Source organism: Octodon degus, unplaced genomic scaffold (assembly GCF_000260255.1).
Source record: "Octodon degus isolate 3935 unplaced genomic scaffold, OctDeg1.0 scaffold00011, whole genome shotgun sequence".
Lineage (NCBI taxonomy): Eukaryota > Metazoa > Chordata > Mammalia > Rodentia > Octodontidae > Octodon > Octodon degus.
The window spans coordinates 8,437,997-8,457,014 of record NW_004524587.1 but is presented as its reverse complement, the minus strand read 5'-3'; the positions used below and the strand labels follow the sequence as shown (position 1 = coordinate 8,457,014).

The 19,018-nt window shown below is 42.2% G+C and overlaps 1 protein-coding gene across 1 annotated transcript in view; it reads left to right on the top strand.

The window, feature by feature from the left end:
- Positions 1–19,018, top strand: part of Hydin (HYDIN, axonemal central pair apparatus protein) — a 433,520-nt gene that overhangs the window by 276,794 nt on the left and 137,708 nt on the right. Inside the window, exons 32-41 of the mRNA XM_023709202.1 lie at positions 3,077–3,210; positions 3,626–3,762; positions 3,937–4,064; positions 4,261–4,452; positions 4,727–4,876; positions 7,351–7,590; positions 10,059–10,221; positions 12,580–12,753; positions 14,489–14,668; positions 18,788–18,961. Coding sequence (XP_023564970.1) covers positions 3,077–3,210; positions 3,626–3,762; positions 3,937–4,064; positions 4,261–4,452; positions 4,727–4,876; positions 7,351–7,590; positions 10,059–10,221; positions 12,580–12,753; positions 14,489–14,668; positions 18,788–18,961 — 1,672 coding nt within the window. The remainder of the gene's footprint in view (positions 1–3,076; positions 3,211–3,625; positions 3,763–3,936; positions 4,065–4,260; positions 4,453–4,726; positions 4,877–7,350; positions 7,591–10,058; positions 10,222–12,579; positions 12,754–14,488; positions 14,669–18,787; positions 18,962–19,018) is intronic.

Below are 19,018 nucleotides of genomic sequence, written 5' to 3'. Positions count from 1 at the left end.
AAGCACTTATTTAGGTAAGTGCAGAGCCAGGGTTCAATCCCTGGTACTGCATGCCATACCAGTCCGACCTCAGGTGTACAAAGTTGGCTTTGGAGTCCAGGCATGGTGGTGCAGGCCTATAACCTCAGCACTAAGGAGGCAGAAATCAGGAGGAGGATCACTATGAGTCTGAGCTGCATAGTGAGACCCTGCACACACACACACACACACACACACACACACACACACACACACACAAAGAATGGAGCCCTCCAGTATAACAAGCCCTGAGTGGGGAAGAAGGGTGGCCAAAGAGATTCAGGAAAAAATCGGGATCACATGGTGCCACAGAGTGGGAGCTATGCCAAAATGTGGTCACTATAGGGAGGACATGGACCAGCTTATAAATAAAGGCTGCAGTAGGAAGTAGCGCAGGAAAGGAGAGTCTCAAGATGTCCTACATCACCAACTCCTAAGGTTCTTTTCCAAGAATCTATTCCTAATCCAGAACACTGCTCACTCCCTGGGCTCTGATTTTAAGATGCAAATGTCTGGAACTATTACCCGTGGAACAATGGTGTTTGTAGCTAAAGGGCCTTAGAGTGGTCAAGAGGAGGTTCGAAGGCTGGGAGTGAATTCATCCATTTGCCCATTGCCAAGATGCAGTACCAGATTTCCACAACTTGAAGGAGGAGAGGTTTATCCTGGCTGTCCCTGAGAAGCACCACTGCTTGTCCCCTGCTAGCCCCCCTCCCAGGATGCTCCGCAGTGGATCTCTAAGACAGGTGTCTCTGGCAGCGATTCCTGTCTGGATTTAGGTTTCTGTGAACTGGACAGGACCTGCAGAGCCGAGCTATTCCTCCCAAGTGAGGCCCAGATCCACTGCTCCTGGCTCAGGAGCCAGGCCTTGTGTGGCTTTGCCATCCAAGCCTCCGGATGCCAGGGCGTACTGCCCAGTCTGCTGGCCATAGCTCCCACCCTCATTCCCCACTTTCCCAGTGCACATCATGTCACATGCTCGCCTGCCCTGCTGGACCCCGAGTTGAGGTTGGTCCTTCTCAGAGCATTTTTCAAGCTTTGTCTCATCAAATCCTACCACTACATTAACATCACCTTTAGATGTCTTTTCCCAAAGTCATCCATGAAATACTTGTATTATGTACAAAATGAAATGCTCTTTCACTGCTCTGATATTTTTTTAACTTTTTTTTTATTTTTTATTTTTTATTTTTTATTTTTCAAAGTTTTATTGGTAAACAGATAGCAATGAGACAGTTTCAAATCAAATCAGAAGTACAGTTTCAACAAATAATACACTGCATATATTCTTCTTAGTGGTTAATTGCTGTACAAGATGCGGACTTGTGATCCTATTTACAAACACCATTAGAACAAATCATTCTACTCATTAAGAGAATGCAACTATGTATCCATCCTAACCACTTTGAATACACAGATACAAAATGGACATTCATCTGTATGCCCCATTTTTTCTAAGTTCCGTTATTGAATATTATAGGTGTGTAAACTCAGCAAAATATTCTAAAAGAGTCCAGTAGCCCATAATAGCATTGGGTCTTCTGTTTAACTGGCAATGTCAGAAATTATTGACCTGAGTCCCCCACAGCTCAACTTAACAGCATGGCTTTATTTCTTATGATTCAACTTCATACTTTTCTACTGGATGGTTAAGACCAAGGTAAAGCAGGACCTGTGCAACAAGAGTTGTAGCTTTTTGGTCTGAGATTTTTTTAACTTTTAATTTTTAAATGATTATCGATTCAGAGAGAATTGCAAATGAATGTTTTTTCCAGTGGTAACATCTAGCATGTTATCAAAATCAGGAAATTGACACTGGGACAAGATACAAAACTTACTTAGACTTCACCAGTTATATATGCCTACGTGAGTAGCTCTGAGCAATTGTATCACTTGAGTTGATTTATTTAACCATCACAGTTAAAATGTAGAACTATTCCATCAAACACAGACTCCGTGTATTTCTTCGGGAAACAGAATTAAAACCAATATCTACTTCCAACATAAGAAAATCTTCCCACAAAGATAGAAGATAAAGAAAACAATTTTATTATTTAATGAGCATGCAATCAGAATGTGCTTTGTATGGCAGGCAGCCTGCTGAGAGATTGATAAGACAGAGAGAGCTCTTCCCCCTTTCTGTAGCCCACCAGATTCTGGCCATCACATACATGTTCTCAGAAACAATGACCAGTTCTCAAGCAAGGGTACTGGACTGCACCACTTGTCTCATGTAGTTTATCCTAAATTCACATAACAATTACGGTGATCCTCTGAGTTAGTTAATTGGCTTTATCTTGAGAAAATACAAGCTTTTTTATCTAAACCTCGTGTTTAGGTTCCTGTTCTCCCACAAAAACTGGGAAATAGGGGGTCCATCTTCCTCCATGATTGCTTTGCGAGGAGGTAACTCCCAGGTCAGAGTCACTGAGAAAGACATTTCAGGGCCTTTAGAAAGATGTATATACATTTCCATGAGATAGAAATGTTACATTTTCTGAAAATTACTTTTCTAAGGTAAATGTCCTAAGAAAAAAATGAGAAAGGTCTTTCCTAATTTTCAACAAGGATTACTCCTTTTCATTTGTGTCTGTTACATGCTGCGTCTTTGTTGCACCATCCATTATTCTGTGCTCATCCTTTACCTCTAGAGACCACTAATCTATTCTTCAACACTATGCTTTTGTTATTTTAAAAATGTCATAGAAATGAAATAGGATAGTAGGTCACCTTTGGAGATTGGCTTCTTTTTGATCAGCATAACGCTCTTGAGACCGACCCAAGTGGATTGTACACGACAGTGCCTTCCTTTGCTGTTGCTGAATAGGAAGTATTCTACACTCCCCACCCTCATGAACATGTTAATATACCAAATATACTGTACATCTGTTTAGCTACTGAAACAGTTAGAGGCTCTAAATCCATTATAAATATCTAAGTTTTTTTTTTTTTTTAATTCCCTACCAGAACCATTTATGACCACTGAGTTGTAATATTTTCCCACCAGGAACTCATGTTCTAGAACAAAGTGCTGAATTGCTCTTCTCTCTTTCTCCAGTTAAGTGCTTATCTCCAGATGGAAGTAGACCAACTTATAGTTCAAGCCTATGCTCTCAAACATCAGAAAATAATCACCCCCAATCCCGCAGAGAGCACCTGTTTCAGCCGCTGGAATCGCTGCAGACTAGCCAAGTGAGCACTCTTCCGTGTTGCCTTTGTTTCAGGGTGTCCCCTGAGCTAACACTCAATCACTTAGGAATGAGACCCACAGATCTGAGTTATCTGCCATCGCCTAACATCAAGCCAGCCAGGCAGGTTTCTGCCTCTTGAAGTCAGAAGACTCCCATTGTATCTAATGGTCAGGTCCTGACTCAGGTCCATGAGGGCCCACACTGTATTCTGATACAATGGCTAAGACAGACCTGTGGGCTTCTGAGGAAGGTCTGCTGTTTCTCATCTCTGTCATAGTGACCTTTGGTTGTTCTGCAGTCTAGAGAACAAAATTGTGCGCAGGCAGTGGGAAAGAACCTCGCTCTCTCTTGCTTTGGGAAAGGTAGCCCTCTGGGCTTGAACGTCATGAGTAAGGAGCCCCTGCTCACTGTTTCAGAGTCCAGCTGCCAGAGTATATCCTGGACTTTGGATACATTGTCCTTGGAGACGTGCTAACCCACATCATCAAGATCACCAACACCAGTCACTTTCCGGTGTCCTTCCATGCAGAGAGGCGTGTCCTTCATGACACAGGTAACCAGGCGGGGGAAACTCTTTCCTACTGTACTTTGTCATCTCCAACAAGGAAGACACCCATTGTCCCATCCTTCTAGAGCTGGGAGTGGGTCTGGCTATTCAGTAGCTCTTAGGGCAGTTCCTGTTTGCTGCTCCCTTTTTCACAAAGAAATGTTTTTTGCCTTGGTCCAGGCTTCAGTACGGAGCTAGACCGTGTAAAGAATCTGCCTTACTGCGAAACAGAGACATTTGAAGTGAGATTTGATCCACAAGGGGCTAATCTTCCTGTGGGAAACAAAGAAATCCTACTTCCCATCAAGGTAAGATGCTCTACCACTCCCACCTAGCCCTCCAGGTCTGCAGCTCTGCTGGCCAATCACACCTGAAATGACCCCACAGATCATTTAAATAATAATGATCTTATAATAATAATAATAATCATAATCATATTTCATCAGAGCCATGATCTCCCCAACCCTGTGCCGCATGATAACAGCCATTTTATGTCCACTCCAGGTGGTTGGAGGCCCAACGGTTCACATCTGTCTCCGAGCTAAGGTGATTGTCCCTGCTATGACACTGTCTTGTAGAAAAGTGGAATTTGCTGCAATTCAGTGTGGACAGTGCATGGTGGAAACAATTCAGCTTTCCAATCACCTCCAAGTCCCTTGTGAATGGTTTGTCCTCAATCCCACGCCTATTAACAAGGTAAATAAATTGTTACCTACTCATCTTCTTTTCAGCCATTCCTCTGGTTCCCACTCAAGGAATTGCAGTGGTAACCATTGTTCTTAGCCCAGCATAAAAGACTCTGCCAGACCACACTGCTGGGTAGAATGTTTTAGTCACTTTTGTACCTCTAGTATCTACACATTCCCTGACACCTGAGAGATGTTCAAGAAATGTAGGTTCTGTGTGTGAAGAATGAGATGAATCTATTCTCTGACATTGATAACCTAACTGTCTGAAATTTATAAACCAGCTGGAGAAACACATGCCAAAGTACTTAAGACAGAAATTCTATGCTGAATTAAAGCCAAAGTCTCGTATCTTTGAGATCCAGCCCACGTCTGGAATCTTGGATCCTGATGAGATAACCAATGTGCAAGTGAAATTCATGCCAGAAGAAGAGGTGAGCTTGAAAGAAATGTGGCTCTGTGGACGTTCTGTGGATCCCTTTAAGCTCTACCCAATCCGCGCTAGCTTGAGTCTTGAGAGAATCTTTGTGTGTCCTGTGAGGGGGTTTCCAGTGTGATTCCAGTGCATGTAGGTGCTGTGTGCCCAGGTGGGTGAGAATCAGCACATCTCACTAACACATCAAGTTTGATCAGCAGCCATGGGTTAGTGGCCTTCTGCCTCTGCACTTACAGGCTGCACGTCTGAGCAAATTACTCAACCTCCCTAAGCCTCAGTCTGCCCGTAGATAAAATAAAAAGTAATAATATTACACATCAAAAATCCCTTATTGCACTTGTGAAATCCAATAAGCTCCCTTAAGCAGTGGGGAGGGATTTCATAAATTTTAAATCAAAACTTACTTGGCAGAAAAATCTTATCTGAACTGACAGAAGACTATTTTGCCTTTACTTATTCTACTTACTTTTCAGAGTTGAGCATTGCAACTGCAGAAATATTAATGTGTTTGATTACAGAAGGCCTTCCTGAGACTCCATAGGGGGTATCAGGTAACATAAAGCATATGCATAGTGTTTGTCTTTTTTTTTTTTTAATCTCAATTTGAAAGCCTCTGGCCCCTGTGGTTTCAGATAAATTGTTGTTGACCTACAACAGCTACCTCTGGATCATTTTGAAGATGAATAACATTGAATAAAATACACAGCATGCTGCTCTATGTACAGCAAGTGTCTCAGTATCTATTAATTCTTACCTTCAGGAGTCATGCTACTAAGAACTTCCTGGTGGACTGTCACCCTGAGCCTCATAAACATCTCTTTTTATAAACACTATGAGCACAAAGCTACCCCTGACCAACAATACAGAAAAAGTAATAAAATCCTAGGAACAGGAGGATCTCGGGAAGTTAAACAGTAAAGAATTGTCTTCAAAGCCTAATCCTTGAGAGATATTTTCCTTTGTTCTATTCTTTGAAAAGAAAAATCCATGTGAAATTTGTTGAGTAGCTATGGTGAACACCCATTTTCCTGATCATGTCTTTGAGGAAATACTTCAGAATCCTCAGTGTGAAAAATGTGAAATGAAAAAATGTAAAATGTGAATGACTTCTTACCTCATTGTACAAAAAAAGCCCATGTTCCCATGATTACCAGAATCACCCAACCCTTTTATAAGAAAATCAATAATACATTTGTCATTCCTAAAAAGTCTTGAAACTACAAAAGGGTATAATCAAAAGTTTGGATTTTCTTCCCATTACTAAATGAGGGAAACATCAGCAAATGTAGCCCCCAACATTTATTTGTTCAGATAGTTCCACAAATCTTGAATTGCAATTGGTTTAAGTCAGTAAAAGATTTCCATCAATCGGGAGAAAATACTGGCTATGCATAAGGAATGGGTTGGCCCTGAAACCAACACAACTGGCACATGTATCTTCATCAACATCAGCAACACAAAAATATCACCAGTTTTCACACTAGTGACTCCTAGACATTAGGACATCCATGTGAGTACTCCAGGTTGGAAAACAAGATTTTCATAAATAGCAAGCAACAATATAGGACTTTGGGGTCTTAAGGTGCTAGACTCATAACTACAATCTGTCAGCTGGTAATTCATTCTCATATTATCTCCAGCAATAGGTATTTCTCTGTATATGTAGTCATGTCCATACACAAGGGAGCCATCTGATTTTTTCCCCTAAACTAAGGCAGTTTAGGAGCTTTTCAAAATGGAAAAATTCTCAAGCTCCCAAACTCGATCTATGTTATATCAGAATGACCTGAGCATTTGGTTTAAGATGAAGAAAGCTAGCCTTGCTCTGCCTCTGGGGTAGTCACATTTTCTGGGAATAGGGCCTGTGACCTGCTCTTTAGTGGATCCCCTAGTGAAATCAGATTAAGAACCACCAAGTGGGAAGAAGATTTCTGTATCATGTTGGGGAGCTATGTGAAAGTTATAAATCCTACCTCCTAGCGTCGGATTGTATCAGAGGGACTGAATGCCCCAGCTCTGCATTCTGCCAGATGTGGGGTGAAAATATAAATGTGCTCACTTCAGAATCAACCTCTCCCAGTGAGCAAGAGAACTAAGATATTTATTACAGACTCCCATGAGTTATTGGTAGCAGAAAGCATTAACTTCCTCGGCACTTCTGTACCCACGGGCAACACGGGTCATGAGACAGGAGGTACAGATAGTAACAGAAGTCTGAGCACACAAGAAGCTCAAAGACACATGAGAATGACACTCAGAGGGCCTCTGCAAATGATGAAGCTCTTGATACAGTGCTATATACCCGCCATCTACATAGCCAGGGGGAGCAATTGCTCACATCCTGTTTTATAAGAAAAGTCTTTATTCTCCCTTACATAAATAGGATGAGCTTTTCTTCTTACTGATTTTCAGTTTTCCTTGACATATAACAAGAACAAGTGCAAATGCTTGTTTTGTTTTCATGTTTTCCAGAAATTCTACAACCAAACCCTGATGTTCCAGATTGCCCAGAGCCCTCAAAAGCTCACACTGCTAGCGCATGGGCAAGGCCTGGAGCCGCGCCTAGAATTTAGTCCTTTGCTTCTGGAACTGGGACCACTGCTGCCTCTTGCCGCTGGCGATGAGGCCGAGGTGATAGTGAAGAACCCCTGCAACTTTCCGATTGAGTTTTATTCCGTAGAATTTGACCAGCAATATCTCCTAGAAGAGAAGGTGAGTGGAAGTCAAAACCAAACTCCCTTTCCCCTCTCTTGCTGGACCCTGCCATGCTTTTTTTTTTTTTTTTTTTAAGATATTTGGTACAGGGTCTACAGGGTCTCACTACACAGATTGGACTCATAGTGCTCCTCCTTTCTTCAGCCTCCCAAGCTCTGGGATTACAGGTGTGCACCACCATGCCCAGTCTGCTGCCATGTTCTTGTGTTCTTTTGTTTGCATGGAACCAGTTCCTCCTGGCCTTTTCCCCTCGAGCCCTTCTTTGTCATGTTCTTAATCACTCCTCTGTAGACTTTCCTGACCTACTTCTCTTGCCCAGAGCAGAGTTCATTGTCTTTTTATGGTTGCAGCAGATATTTTAAACAACAAAGGGACAAGCAAAAGCATGTTCATGATTAAAATTCAGAACGTGAAGATTCACATGCGGCAACATGCCTAGAGCATGTTTGAAGTGAGTTTCTTGCAGACAGCCTATAATTGGCAAATTTTTAAAAATATATTCTAGCCATCTCTGTCCTTAGTTGGTATATTTTAGATCATTCACATTTAATGTGAGCATTAATTGATATATTAGGGCTTAAGTCTGTTGTTTTATTGTTTTATCTGCTGCCCACTTACTTTTTCCTGCCTTCCTCTTAGTTGCTTCAGCATTATTTGGAATTTCATTTTCTTAGAATGTTTTTGAGTGTCTATCTTTGCATAGCTTCTTTAGTTACAGCTGTACACATTGCATTACACATATATATAATTTATAACCAACCAGTCTAAATGTATACAAGCGGTCTAAATTTATGCTAGAATTGTTTCCTCCCTTTACTTCCCTTTATTGTCCTCATTTTTAGTAGAATTGTCTTAATATTTCCTTATATCAGAGAGTACTATAGTTCTTTCAATGGTGAAACATAAGTTCCTTTCTTTCTGATATTCCAAGCTTCCTTCTTTTATTGTTTTCTTTCTATTTTGAGAGCCATATTTAGCTGCTCTTTTAAGGTAGATCCATTAGTGAAAAGGTCTTAGTTTTAATTCATCTAAGAATGTGTTGAGGCTGGCCAGATAGCTCAGCAGATTAAAGTGGACACAGGGGTTGGAGATTCGACCCAGGCATGCTATGCCAGCCCTGCCCCCAGGGTGTGCTGAGACAGCGACTGAGACTGGGCATGGTGGCACTTGCCTGTAATCCCAACACTTGGGAAGCTGAAAACAGGAGAAGCACTACAAGTCCAGTCTGAGTAGTGAGACCCTGTAGACCTTGAACTAAAATACAAAAAAAAAAAAAAAATGTGTTAGTTGAAGTATTTATTATTAGCTAAATACAGAATTCTAGACCAATTCTTCCAACCCTTAAGGTATATGTCACTTTTTCTGGCCTCCATGTCATTTGAATTGTCTCTTATTTCTAAAGTTTCATTTCTCTGTCACTACCTTCAAGAATTTTTCTTTGTCTTAATTTACAGAAATTCCACTATCTTGTATTATAGTATGTATTTCTTACAACTTATTCAGTTTACAACTTGCTCAGTTTCTTAAGTCTATAGAATTTTTTTTTCTCTTGTTCAGTCTTAAAAAGATGCGGCCATTATTTACTTAAGAAATTTTAATATAGTTGCATTCTCTTAATGAATAGAATGATTTGTTCTAATGGTGTTTGTAAGTAGGATCACAGGTCTGCATCTTGTACAGCAATTAACCACTGGGAAGAATGTATGCAGTGTATTATTGAAAAAAAAATAACATTTTTGGTCTACAAGCTTTGAAATACTACATAAATATAACATATGTATGTGATAGTACAAATCTGATGATGTCTGCCTATACTTGTACAGAAATTGTGTACCTAAACCCATGCAAATTTTCCTATGAAGAATTTTGTTATCAAAAATAAAAAATAAAAATAAAAGAAAAAAAAAGAAATTTTAGCCTCAAACTCTCTCTATTCTCCTTCCAAGACTCCTGTGGTAACTTAGGGTTAGAATTTCTGTCATAGTCTCACAGTGGAAGATTGGTTTGATTGTTTACAGGGTGCTTGGCTCACATTTCTGTCGTCTGATTTTTTCCTTTGTTTGTTTTAGAGACAGGATCTCACTATGCAGTTCAGACAGGCCTAGAACTCACTTTGTAGTCCAGGCAGGCCTCAAACTCACAGTGATCCCCATGCCTCCAACTCTTGAGTACTAGGATTACACGCATCCCCCACCATGCTCGGCTCTTAAATATCTTACATGTGCTGCTCCATTGTTTCCTCTTCCTGAGATGTGAAATGCCCAGGCAGACCTGAAACAAAATAAAGATCACGAACCCCTACATGTTCAGGGCCCAGTCTTATTCTTTAGACCTCTCCAGTGAAAACCAGAAAGTATTTCTATGAACCTCACCCTAAGGTAGGAGCAGGGATTTTGCAAGAATTATGAGCAAAAAAGAAAACTCACAATGAGACCAGTAGCAGCTCCTGTTCTCCCCTTGAACAGATCTTGCGACAGCTGAAGGGCTATGACTCCTATAATACCCTGCTGCTGCCACCTCGCAACCCAGGGGAGAAGCTGACCCTGCAATTGTATGAGTACTTTAAAGAAGTGAAGAAGTCTAAAGAAGAACAGCTGAAGGCAAAATATATGGAGAATCTGGATAATGGTGAGAACCCTTGGCTCCAGCCACTGCCCTGTCCCCTGTGAGTCACCTCTGCTGGGCGAGCTACCATTTACAGACACCTACAAGGCACCAAGGGCCTCACACATTTTATGTCTAACCCTTACATAATGGATCCTATCATCCTCATGTTGTGGATGCAGAGGCTGGAACATAATCTGTTGTCTCCAGAGTCCAGTGGGCGCCGAGATTTAAAAACAACTAACAGATAGAAGAAGACTCACTAGATATGGTTCAGACGGCTCTGCACCTACAAATGAGAAACACGCACAGAAAACAGGTCCACAGTTTTGGTTTTTTGTTTTTGTTTTCTGTATTTTAGGAAAGGGTCTACAAGGTATTCAGGGTCTCACTACTAGATCTAACTCGTAGTGAGTCACCTATTTACCGCCTCCCAAGAGCTGGGATTACAGGCATGTGCCACCATGCTCAGTCTCAGTTGCTGTCTCGGTGTGCCCTGGGGCAGGTCTGGCACAGCAGGCCCAGGGATTGAACCCCCGGCTCCTGCACCTGCTTGCAGGTGCTTTAACCCACTGAGCTGTTTGGCCAGCCCAGGTCCACAGTTTTAAGTGATAAAAACAAGTCCAGCCCAAATCTCCCTGACTCAAGAGTCCTTAACTGACAGCAACCACTGTACTGTACTGCCTGGTGAGGTGTGTCTGGCTTCATTCCAAGTGGGAATCTGCTCTAACAGAAAGAAGAGGTGGAAGCTCACATGAGAAAAAAGCTCCATGGTCCTCAAGGCCAGTTGCAGAGCCAGCCCACACTCTCATAATCTTGTCCCTTCTGGACCAGCACCCTGCATCATCCTATCACCTGCCCAGGGCTTCTCTTGTATACTTAGCAGAAACACCACTTTGGGGCTTGTAGGACTGTGCAGCTGATGTTGTTGGGCCCCTCTTCCTGCTTCTCTGTCCTTTCACCTGGAAATGTCCCTGTCCCGGCCTGACTCGCTCTCTTCCATGTAGAGGTCATCACCCATGTAATTGTTTTCTCCATGCCTGCCCCTCACCACTAAGCAGGAAACCCTCCTGAAGGCAGAAAACACATATTCCTGCCGTCTAAATCCAGTGTGTGAAACAGCAAGCCACACCTGACAGTGGTGCTAGTGGTGCCAGCAGCCTGACCAATGGTGTCTTGTGAGGGAGTGAACCAATGGAACCCTCTCCCCTGCCCTTTGTCTGACTCATGGCCTCTCAAGGCAAGAGACATGGCAGAGAGCATTCACTTGGCAGAAAAGAAGGCTGCCTCCCTAACAGTCTCATCAGCTTTGTTGGGCATGGTGTTAGTTTGCCATAACAAATACCACAGACGAGGTAGCTCCACCAAAAGAGATGCATTTTCTCATAACTCTAGAGCTAGAAGTCCAAAATCAAGGGATCAGTAGAGGAGATTTCTTCTGAAAGCCTTGTCCTGTGGATGGTCCCCTCTTCCTACCTTTATATCACCTTGTTCAAAAGAGAGCTATGACCCCCTCAGGCTCAAATAGAATTCTCAACAAAGAATGTTGAGGGGTCTCTCAAGGTTGAGGGGTCACCATGTGCTGCCTGAGCCCATTGCCTCTCCCTGCTCCAGACACAGTAGAACAAGGGACAATAAGGAGGGTGCTGGGCTGACACTAGCAGTTATGCTTCACAATGATGTGGAAAATGTTGATGAGAAGATGGGGGAAGCAGGCTGCAGACATAGGTCCACTGCCATCCTGGATGGGGTTCTGAAAATTTAAAAGCTAAAAATCTGAGCCATGCTACTCTCCTGTCTTGGTATAAAACTCACCTGCAATCCTTTCACTGTCTCTTTGTCTATCCCAATCTCTTCTTATAGAGCTGAAGAGGCTATTCTGAATTTTCTAAATTTCTGATCCAATATGTAATTTTGTTGTGTAAACAAATGTTAAGGGGGCCAGGGAGATGGCTCAATGGAATAAGTGCTTCCCTGGCAAGTGCAAGTGCCTGAGTTCAATGCCTGGTTCCGCGAAAAAAAACAAATGTTGGGGCCGGGGAGATGGCTCAGTGGATTAAGCACTTCCCTGGCAAGCGCAAGGCGCAAGGGCCTGAGTTCAATCCCTGGTTCCACCAAAAAAAAAAAAAAAATGTTAAAATGTAGAAGCATTTTCTTAATTTTATTAGTACATAAATGGATAATGGACAGGCATCACCAACTTGATTGAGAAAAGTTTTCTGAACAGTCTACTGCTGCAGTTCTCATTTCATGGGACCGGGCAGTCGAGGGTGAGAGCAGTCAGTAAAGTGATCCCTTCTTTCGCTGTCTCTCTTCATGGCTCCCACCTCCCTACTGCCTTCCCACCTCCTCCCTGTGTTTCCACCCTTCTCTCGCTGGCAGATTCAGAGGACCTGAACACCTCGGGGGCCTCCACTAGCACAAAGAGGACATCAGTCAGCCAAGGGATCTCCGTCACATCCTACTTTGAAGAACGACACAACTTTTTGACAGACTCCAAAGCCTATACAGATGAAGACGAGGATGAGGACAGCCTGGAAAAATTAATCTTTCAGAGTGAGCATTTTGATGTATAGGAATCAGTTCTAAGTAGAAATGGAGACTGTTCAGTATCAGTCACCTTTCTCCATAAAGTGTCCCCTCTGAATCTCCCAGTCCTATGCCCTTGGGAGAAGCCGTCATCCACCTCTCAGGAGATACCTGCAGCATAGGTGACTGCAGGGCAGCCTACCCCATGGCTTATTCTTCTTGCCACCGCAATTTGCATTTTAAATAGATAAGGTGTTCATTTGAAAGTCTGAACCGTTTATGTTAAAATTCCAGCAGACAAAGCAGCCTTCTGGGAAATTAGAGGGCCTTCTTAAGGATTCCCTCCAGTGGGACCATTAAGGAGCCCTCCTCTCCACCTCCCAGCCTTGTGGTCCTGTTTCCTGGCATTCATTTTTCCCAAGAGATACAAAATGATAAAATCATATTTAGAAAACTAGATTCAGCAAAGCTGAATGTGTGGGGCTATATGTTTGCCAGTCATTATAAACCATGAAAAAAAACATAATCCAACTTGTCATATGCTATGACAATCCAGCTTGTCATCCGCTCAAGGAATAGGGCTCATGGGCAAGACTAATAAGGTCTTTGAAGAGTTTACGTCAATCAGCATTCTTAGCCCTCATCAGATTTTCCAGGTGAATAAATTAAAGCAGGAGAATGCAGTGGTCCCTCATGTTCAATCCAACCTAACTCTGTTGTCCTGCCTCTAAGTGGCTTTGGCCTCCCATGCAGCCTTTCCCCAGACCACCCTTCCTGGCCCTGGCCCCTCCACCTCTGCATCCGGGCTCTCCACATTCACTGCTGTGCTTTGGATATAACATCTGGAAACCATAGAAATGTTTATCAGCAGGGGACTAATTACCTTACAAATCTGTACAATGGAATTTATTTGGCAGTTGTTTGAAAAGAGAGGTAGGTCTGTCTTTAACTCAATGAAAAGATGTCCGATATGTATTATGTAAAAAATCAAGCTGCAAAACACAGTTTAGAGTATGAACCTCATTTTGTTATCACCTAGTTGCCCAGACTTAAAATAAAATATTTATAAAGGCTAGGGATCTAGCTCAGTGTGAAAGCCCTAAGTTCATTCTCCAGTACCAGAATAGGGGGGGAAAAAAACCCTTTTATATTCAAAAACAAGGAGCAGGACAGGTTTGGCCTGCAGCTCTAGTTTACCAGCCTCTGCTACCTAGATCATTATTTCATTACTAGATTAGTACAGTCTATAGAATTAATACTTACTGTATGCATTGGCCTTCTTCCCTTAATGTTATTAATTCAGCTAACTACAAACAGTTCTCTTCTTTATAGAAATGCCCTTTTGATTTTCAGCAGGAAAGATTCCCAAAAATAGAATTCAAATCAGACTATTTGCATCTTTAAATTTTAATGACTAGGGACAAATTATTAGCCAAAAAGGACATTGTCAGATAGTACAGGTGGAGGCTGCTTTTATGTTTGCCATTGTAAAACACCCATCTTTAAAAAGAAGAATTCGTTCCCATTTCCCTCAGTACCCATGTGAATCCTGGGGGCACACTCATGCATGCATGAGTGTGCACACATGTGGTTTTGGGGTTTTTTGTTTTGTTGTTGTTGTTGTTGTTTTTGTTGTTTTTGTGGAACCAGGGTTTGAACTCAGGCCCTTGTGCTTGCCAGGGAAGCATTTATTCCACTGAGCCATCTCCCTGGCCCCACATGTGTATTTTAAAATTTTTTTTTTAATGTATGTATTTTTAAGTTGCACCTAACAAGATTCAGCGAAGCCAGAGCCACTCTGTAGAGGAAGTTGGAGAGGTGGAAAGCAACCCAGTGAGCAAGGAAATCGCTCGCCACCTAGGCATTGACATTTCTGCAAAAGGCCGCATGGCCAAGAGCCGGAAAGGCATCGCCATTATCATCCATGGGACACCCTTGTCAGGTATGTGACCATTCTGAGCAGAGGTCAAGACCAAGAATGCCACATGTGTCTTCCATAAACCCTCTGGCCTTCAGAGTAGCAGTATCAGCCAGATAGTCAGAATAGTAACTTTTATTTGAGGAACAACAGAGCACAGTGATGAGGAGCCTGAACCAAGGAGGCCTTTATCAGAGCCTACCATTGCCGTGTAGAGCTGTGCACCTCTGGGGAGTTACTGAAGTGCTCTGTGCTCAGTGTGTTGTCTATAACATGGCATTAACAGTATTACCTCTTTGCAGGGTAATTGTAAGAAGTGAGTGACAATGTTTGTATAAGATGCTTATCCCGGGGGCTGAGGGTATAGCCCAGCGGCACAAGCACCTACCTGGCAAGCGCAAGGTTCTGAGTTCAGTTCCCAGTACCAAAAACACAACAAACAAGAAAATGTTTATCCCATACTTGACATGTAATAGTCAGAGTTGATGATCTTATCATTATTATTGCTATTATTGCTATCAATAATCATTATTAAATGATTATTGTCATCTAATTTTAGCCATATCTAGACTTTGCCTAACACTGTAATCATACACTAAATAGTCCCAAGAACATTTTGCCATTCATAAACCAGTCAAGAGTGAACCACTTTTTAATAAACATCCTTTATTGCCCCCATAATGACATGGGCCAATTTCACCATAAACCTAAAGGAGCAAGGTCACCCACATTGAGCAAGATCTTAAACTTGAGTAGTGATTTCCATTTATACAGCTCTCTCCCACTCATTTCTTTCCTCTGCTTAAACTTCCCAACCACTCAGAGAAGAGAGTTTGATTGCCTCTACTCCATAAGCTGTTAAAGTTCAGCGAAACTATAGTGTATCTGCCTCCAGAGCACCCTGCTAGTGAATGGCAGAAAGAGGGACCTTGGAAACATCCCTGGAACCACTCTCAGCATCAGCGTCCTTGAAAAAAGGCAGAGACCATTTCCAGCCCAAATATTATCACTCAGACAACACATGTGAAACAGTTTCTATGTTCTCATCACTGAGAGGCTCCGAGAGTCTTTGCAAAAGTGACACCACCTTACCTCTTCTTTGAAGAACCTTTCCTTGGGAAGCCATAAATCAGAGCCTAACAGCTCTAAGGCAGGCTGTAGGAGCAGCAGGTGCAACTAAGACAAAGCAATTAAGAACATAATCAAACATCTTATGAAAATCCCCACTTGAGTCCAAAGCAATTCGTGACTATTTTTGGAGAAATAAAAGAAGGGTTGGAGGGATGGTTTATGGGCCAATGGAAATTTAAGACAGCTAGAGAGTAATCCTGAAAATGCGTCCTGAACAGAAGAACAAAGCTACTAGTTCCATTTTAGGGGAGGGGCTACTTGTACTTTCATCCAGGGATAACAACTTTTATACAGTGGAGGGTTAGCTGCAGCATTAACAATCCTGCCCTTTTTATGGAGCCTTGGAGTTTTCCATGAATCAATCATTTAATAATTAACAGTCTCAGATTGTTGATTGTTGGGAATTTTTCCCTGTTTGGGCTTATGGGGAAGTTACCCTGTAATTTTTGAAGACAATGAAAAGACTCTTTCACTTAGAATTTATGTACTGAAGGATTATCCCCAAACTGTTGAATTGTTAGCCTCAGAGATATGAAGTTAAGAAAGAGAGAAAAGATTCTTCCTTTTGAATTGATATGTCTCTGAATTATCTGAGCATCTATTCAGTTAATAATTTAAAACATTAAAATATTAAATAAAAATCTAAGACACTAGACTATCTTAAAAGAGAAGGAAGAATATATGTGAATCCTTTGACAGTGTTTCTTTATAAAGCTCCTTAGGACAATGATTAACAATGTGAGCAGATTAACTGCATGAATGTTCACTGAAGCACTGTTCATAACAATACAGACGTGAGAGCAACTGAAGCATGCGCTATGGATAACTGGTTCATAAGCCGTAATACACTCAGGTAGTGAATTGTCAATGAAAACAGGATCTTTGTGCTCATTGATAGCAGCATTCTTCACAGTAGCCAGAAGGCAGAAAATATCCAATAAGCCATTGATGGATGAAAAGATAAACTGCAGAAAAATGGGTTATTCAGCTTTAAAAAGGAATGCAGTTCTGAGACACACTACCCTCTGAACATATCTTAAAATCATATGCTAAGTGAACTAAGACAAACACAGAAGGAAAAATACACGACTCCATTTATATATGAAATGCCAAGAGTGGTCATAGCCATAGCAAAGATGGGTAGAGTGAAGCTGGGCATGGTGGCTCATGCCTGTAATCCCAGCACTCAGGAGACTGGGGCAGGAGGATCATTGCAAGTCCAAGACCAGCCTGGGCTGCAAAGTCAGCTCAAGACCAGCCTGAACTGACTGCATAGCAAGGCCCTGTCTCAAAAAATAAAAGAAAAGGTGGGTAGAGTGGGAATTGCTGGAGAGTAGGAGAAAGGGGAAATGAGGAGTTAGGAATTAATTCATAGAGTTTCAGTTTACAAACATAAAAATGTGTTAGAGATGAACAGCGATGGTTGTGGGGCCCTCAGAGATTGTTAAAATAGTGTTTTACATTATGCATATTTTACCCTAATTTTCTAAAAGTGTCATACAGGTGTATTGTATGAGTAGAAAGTATTTATAATATATCATTTTATGTACATGAAAATGTCACACTTATTTGTAATTTATATTAGTTTGATATTGCTTCTATCACAAACAGCCACAAACATAGTGGCTTAAAGCAAAACAAGTTTATACTCTTACAGTGCTGGAGGTCATAAGTCTAAAATAAGTCATCAGGGCTGGATTCCTTCTAGAGACTCCAGGGCACAATCCATTGTTTGGCTTTTCCAGCTTCTAGAAATGCTGCCCAGTGTCCTGATTCAGAGCTCCTTTTCCTTCAAAACCAAATGTGTAGCATTGTCCCTTCTCTTTCTGCTTCTGTTGCCAAATTGCCTACGCAGGCTGTAGTCCTCCCGATTTCCTTTTCTAAGGACACTTGTTGCTGTGCTGGCCCCGCCCCCAGGGCGCGCTGAGACAGCAGTTGAGACTGGGCATGCCTGTAATCCCAGTGCTCGGGAGGCTATAAACAGGAGAGTCTCTATGAGTCGGACCTACATACTGAGACCCTGTAGGCCCTGTACTAAATACATTTAAAAGAAAAAAAGGACACTTATGACTAGACTGAGCCCACTCAGATAATACAGGATACTCTATATTAAGATCTGTAAATTGATTCCCTCTGCAAAATCTATATTTACCATGCCAGGTAATACATTTGCAAGTTTCAGGAATTAGAACATGGACATCTTTTTCTTTTTTTTTTTTTTTTAATGTATTTAAGACTGGGTCTCACTACACAGATCGGACTCATAGTGATCCTCCTGTTTTCAGCCTCCCAAACGCTGGGATTATAGGCGAGTGCCACCATGCCCAGTCTCAATCGTAGACTCAGCGTGTCCCAGGGACAGGGACACCACACACTGGAGGATGGAACCCAGGCCACTGCGCTCCGCCTAAGCAGGCAGTTTAGTCTGCTGAGCTATCTGGCCAGCCTGGATGTCTTTTTGGGGGGTCTTGGGGGGCTGGTTTTCATAGCTCATAAGTTATTTATATTTCTTTTATAGGAAATATAAATAACTTAGTTATATACACAAATTTGGCAGTCATGGGTTAACTGTGATATCTCCAGATGAGTAAATTATAGATGTTTTGTTTCTTTGCTGCTATCATTTCTGAATTTTCTGCTTTCTCTTTAATGAAAGTACTTCATAATAAGCATAGGTTCTTCTTCAAAGAAGTCTTCCTGTTAGAATCAGAGACAATAGGACCTCCAGGGTACTTTCAAGACTATTTGATAAAATTCTGCTTGAAATCCAGGAGAAGGCCCAGCAAGGATGGGGTGGTGGTGCACAAGTGTATCAGTGGGAGGATTAAGACACGGCCCAGAGCACTGACCTTGGCCTCAGGTCTGCCTTTATGCTGCTGTCACCTCCGGCCACTTAGAGAGATCTGGCAGAGCCCTCAGATCACCTTATAGGGACCTCTGTTCTAGAGACTTCTGTCTAGCACACTGAGCAAGTGAGAGCCGTGAAATTCAATGCCGTGGTCTTTTCTATAGGAAAGACAGTCAACGCGGTGAGCCTAGCCAAGTACTACAATGCCGCCTGCTTGAGCATTGACTCCGTTGTCCTGGAAGCTATCTCTGACAGCAACAGCATCCCGGGGATCCACGCCCGAGAGCTCTGTATCAGGGCCACCATAGAGCAGTCCATGAAGGAAGGAGAGGACTCCAGTAAGTACCCCTCAGACTCCCTGATTTGTTGTTGTCAAGTGGCCAGAGCCCCTGCTG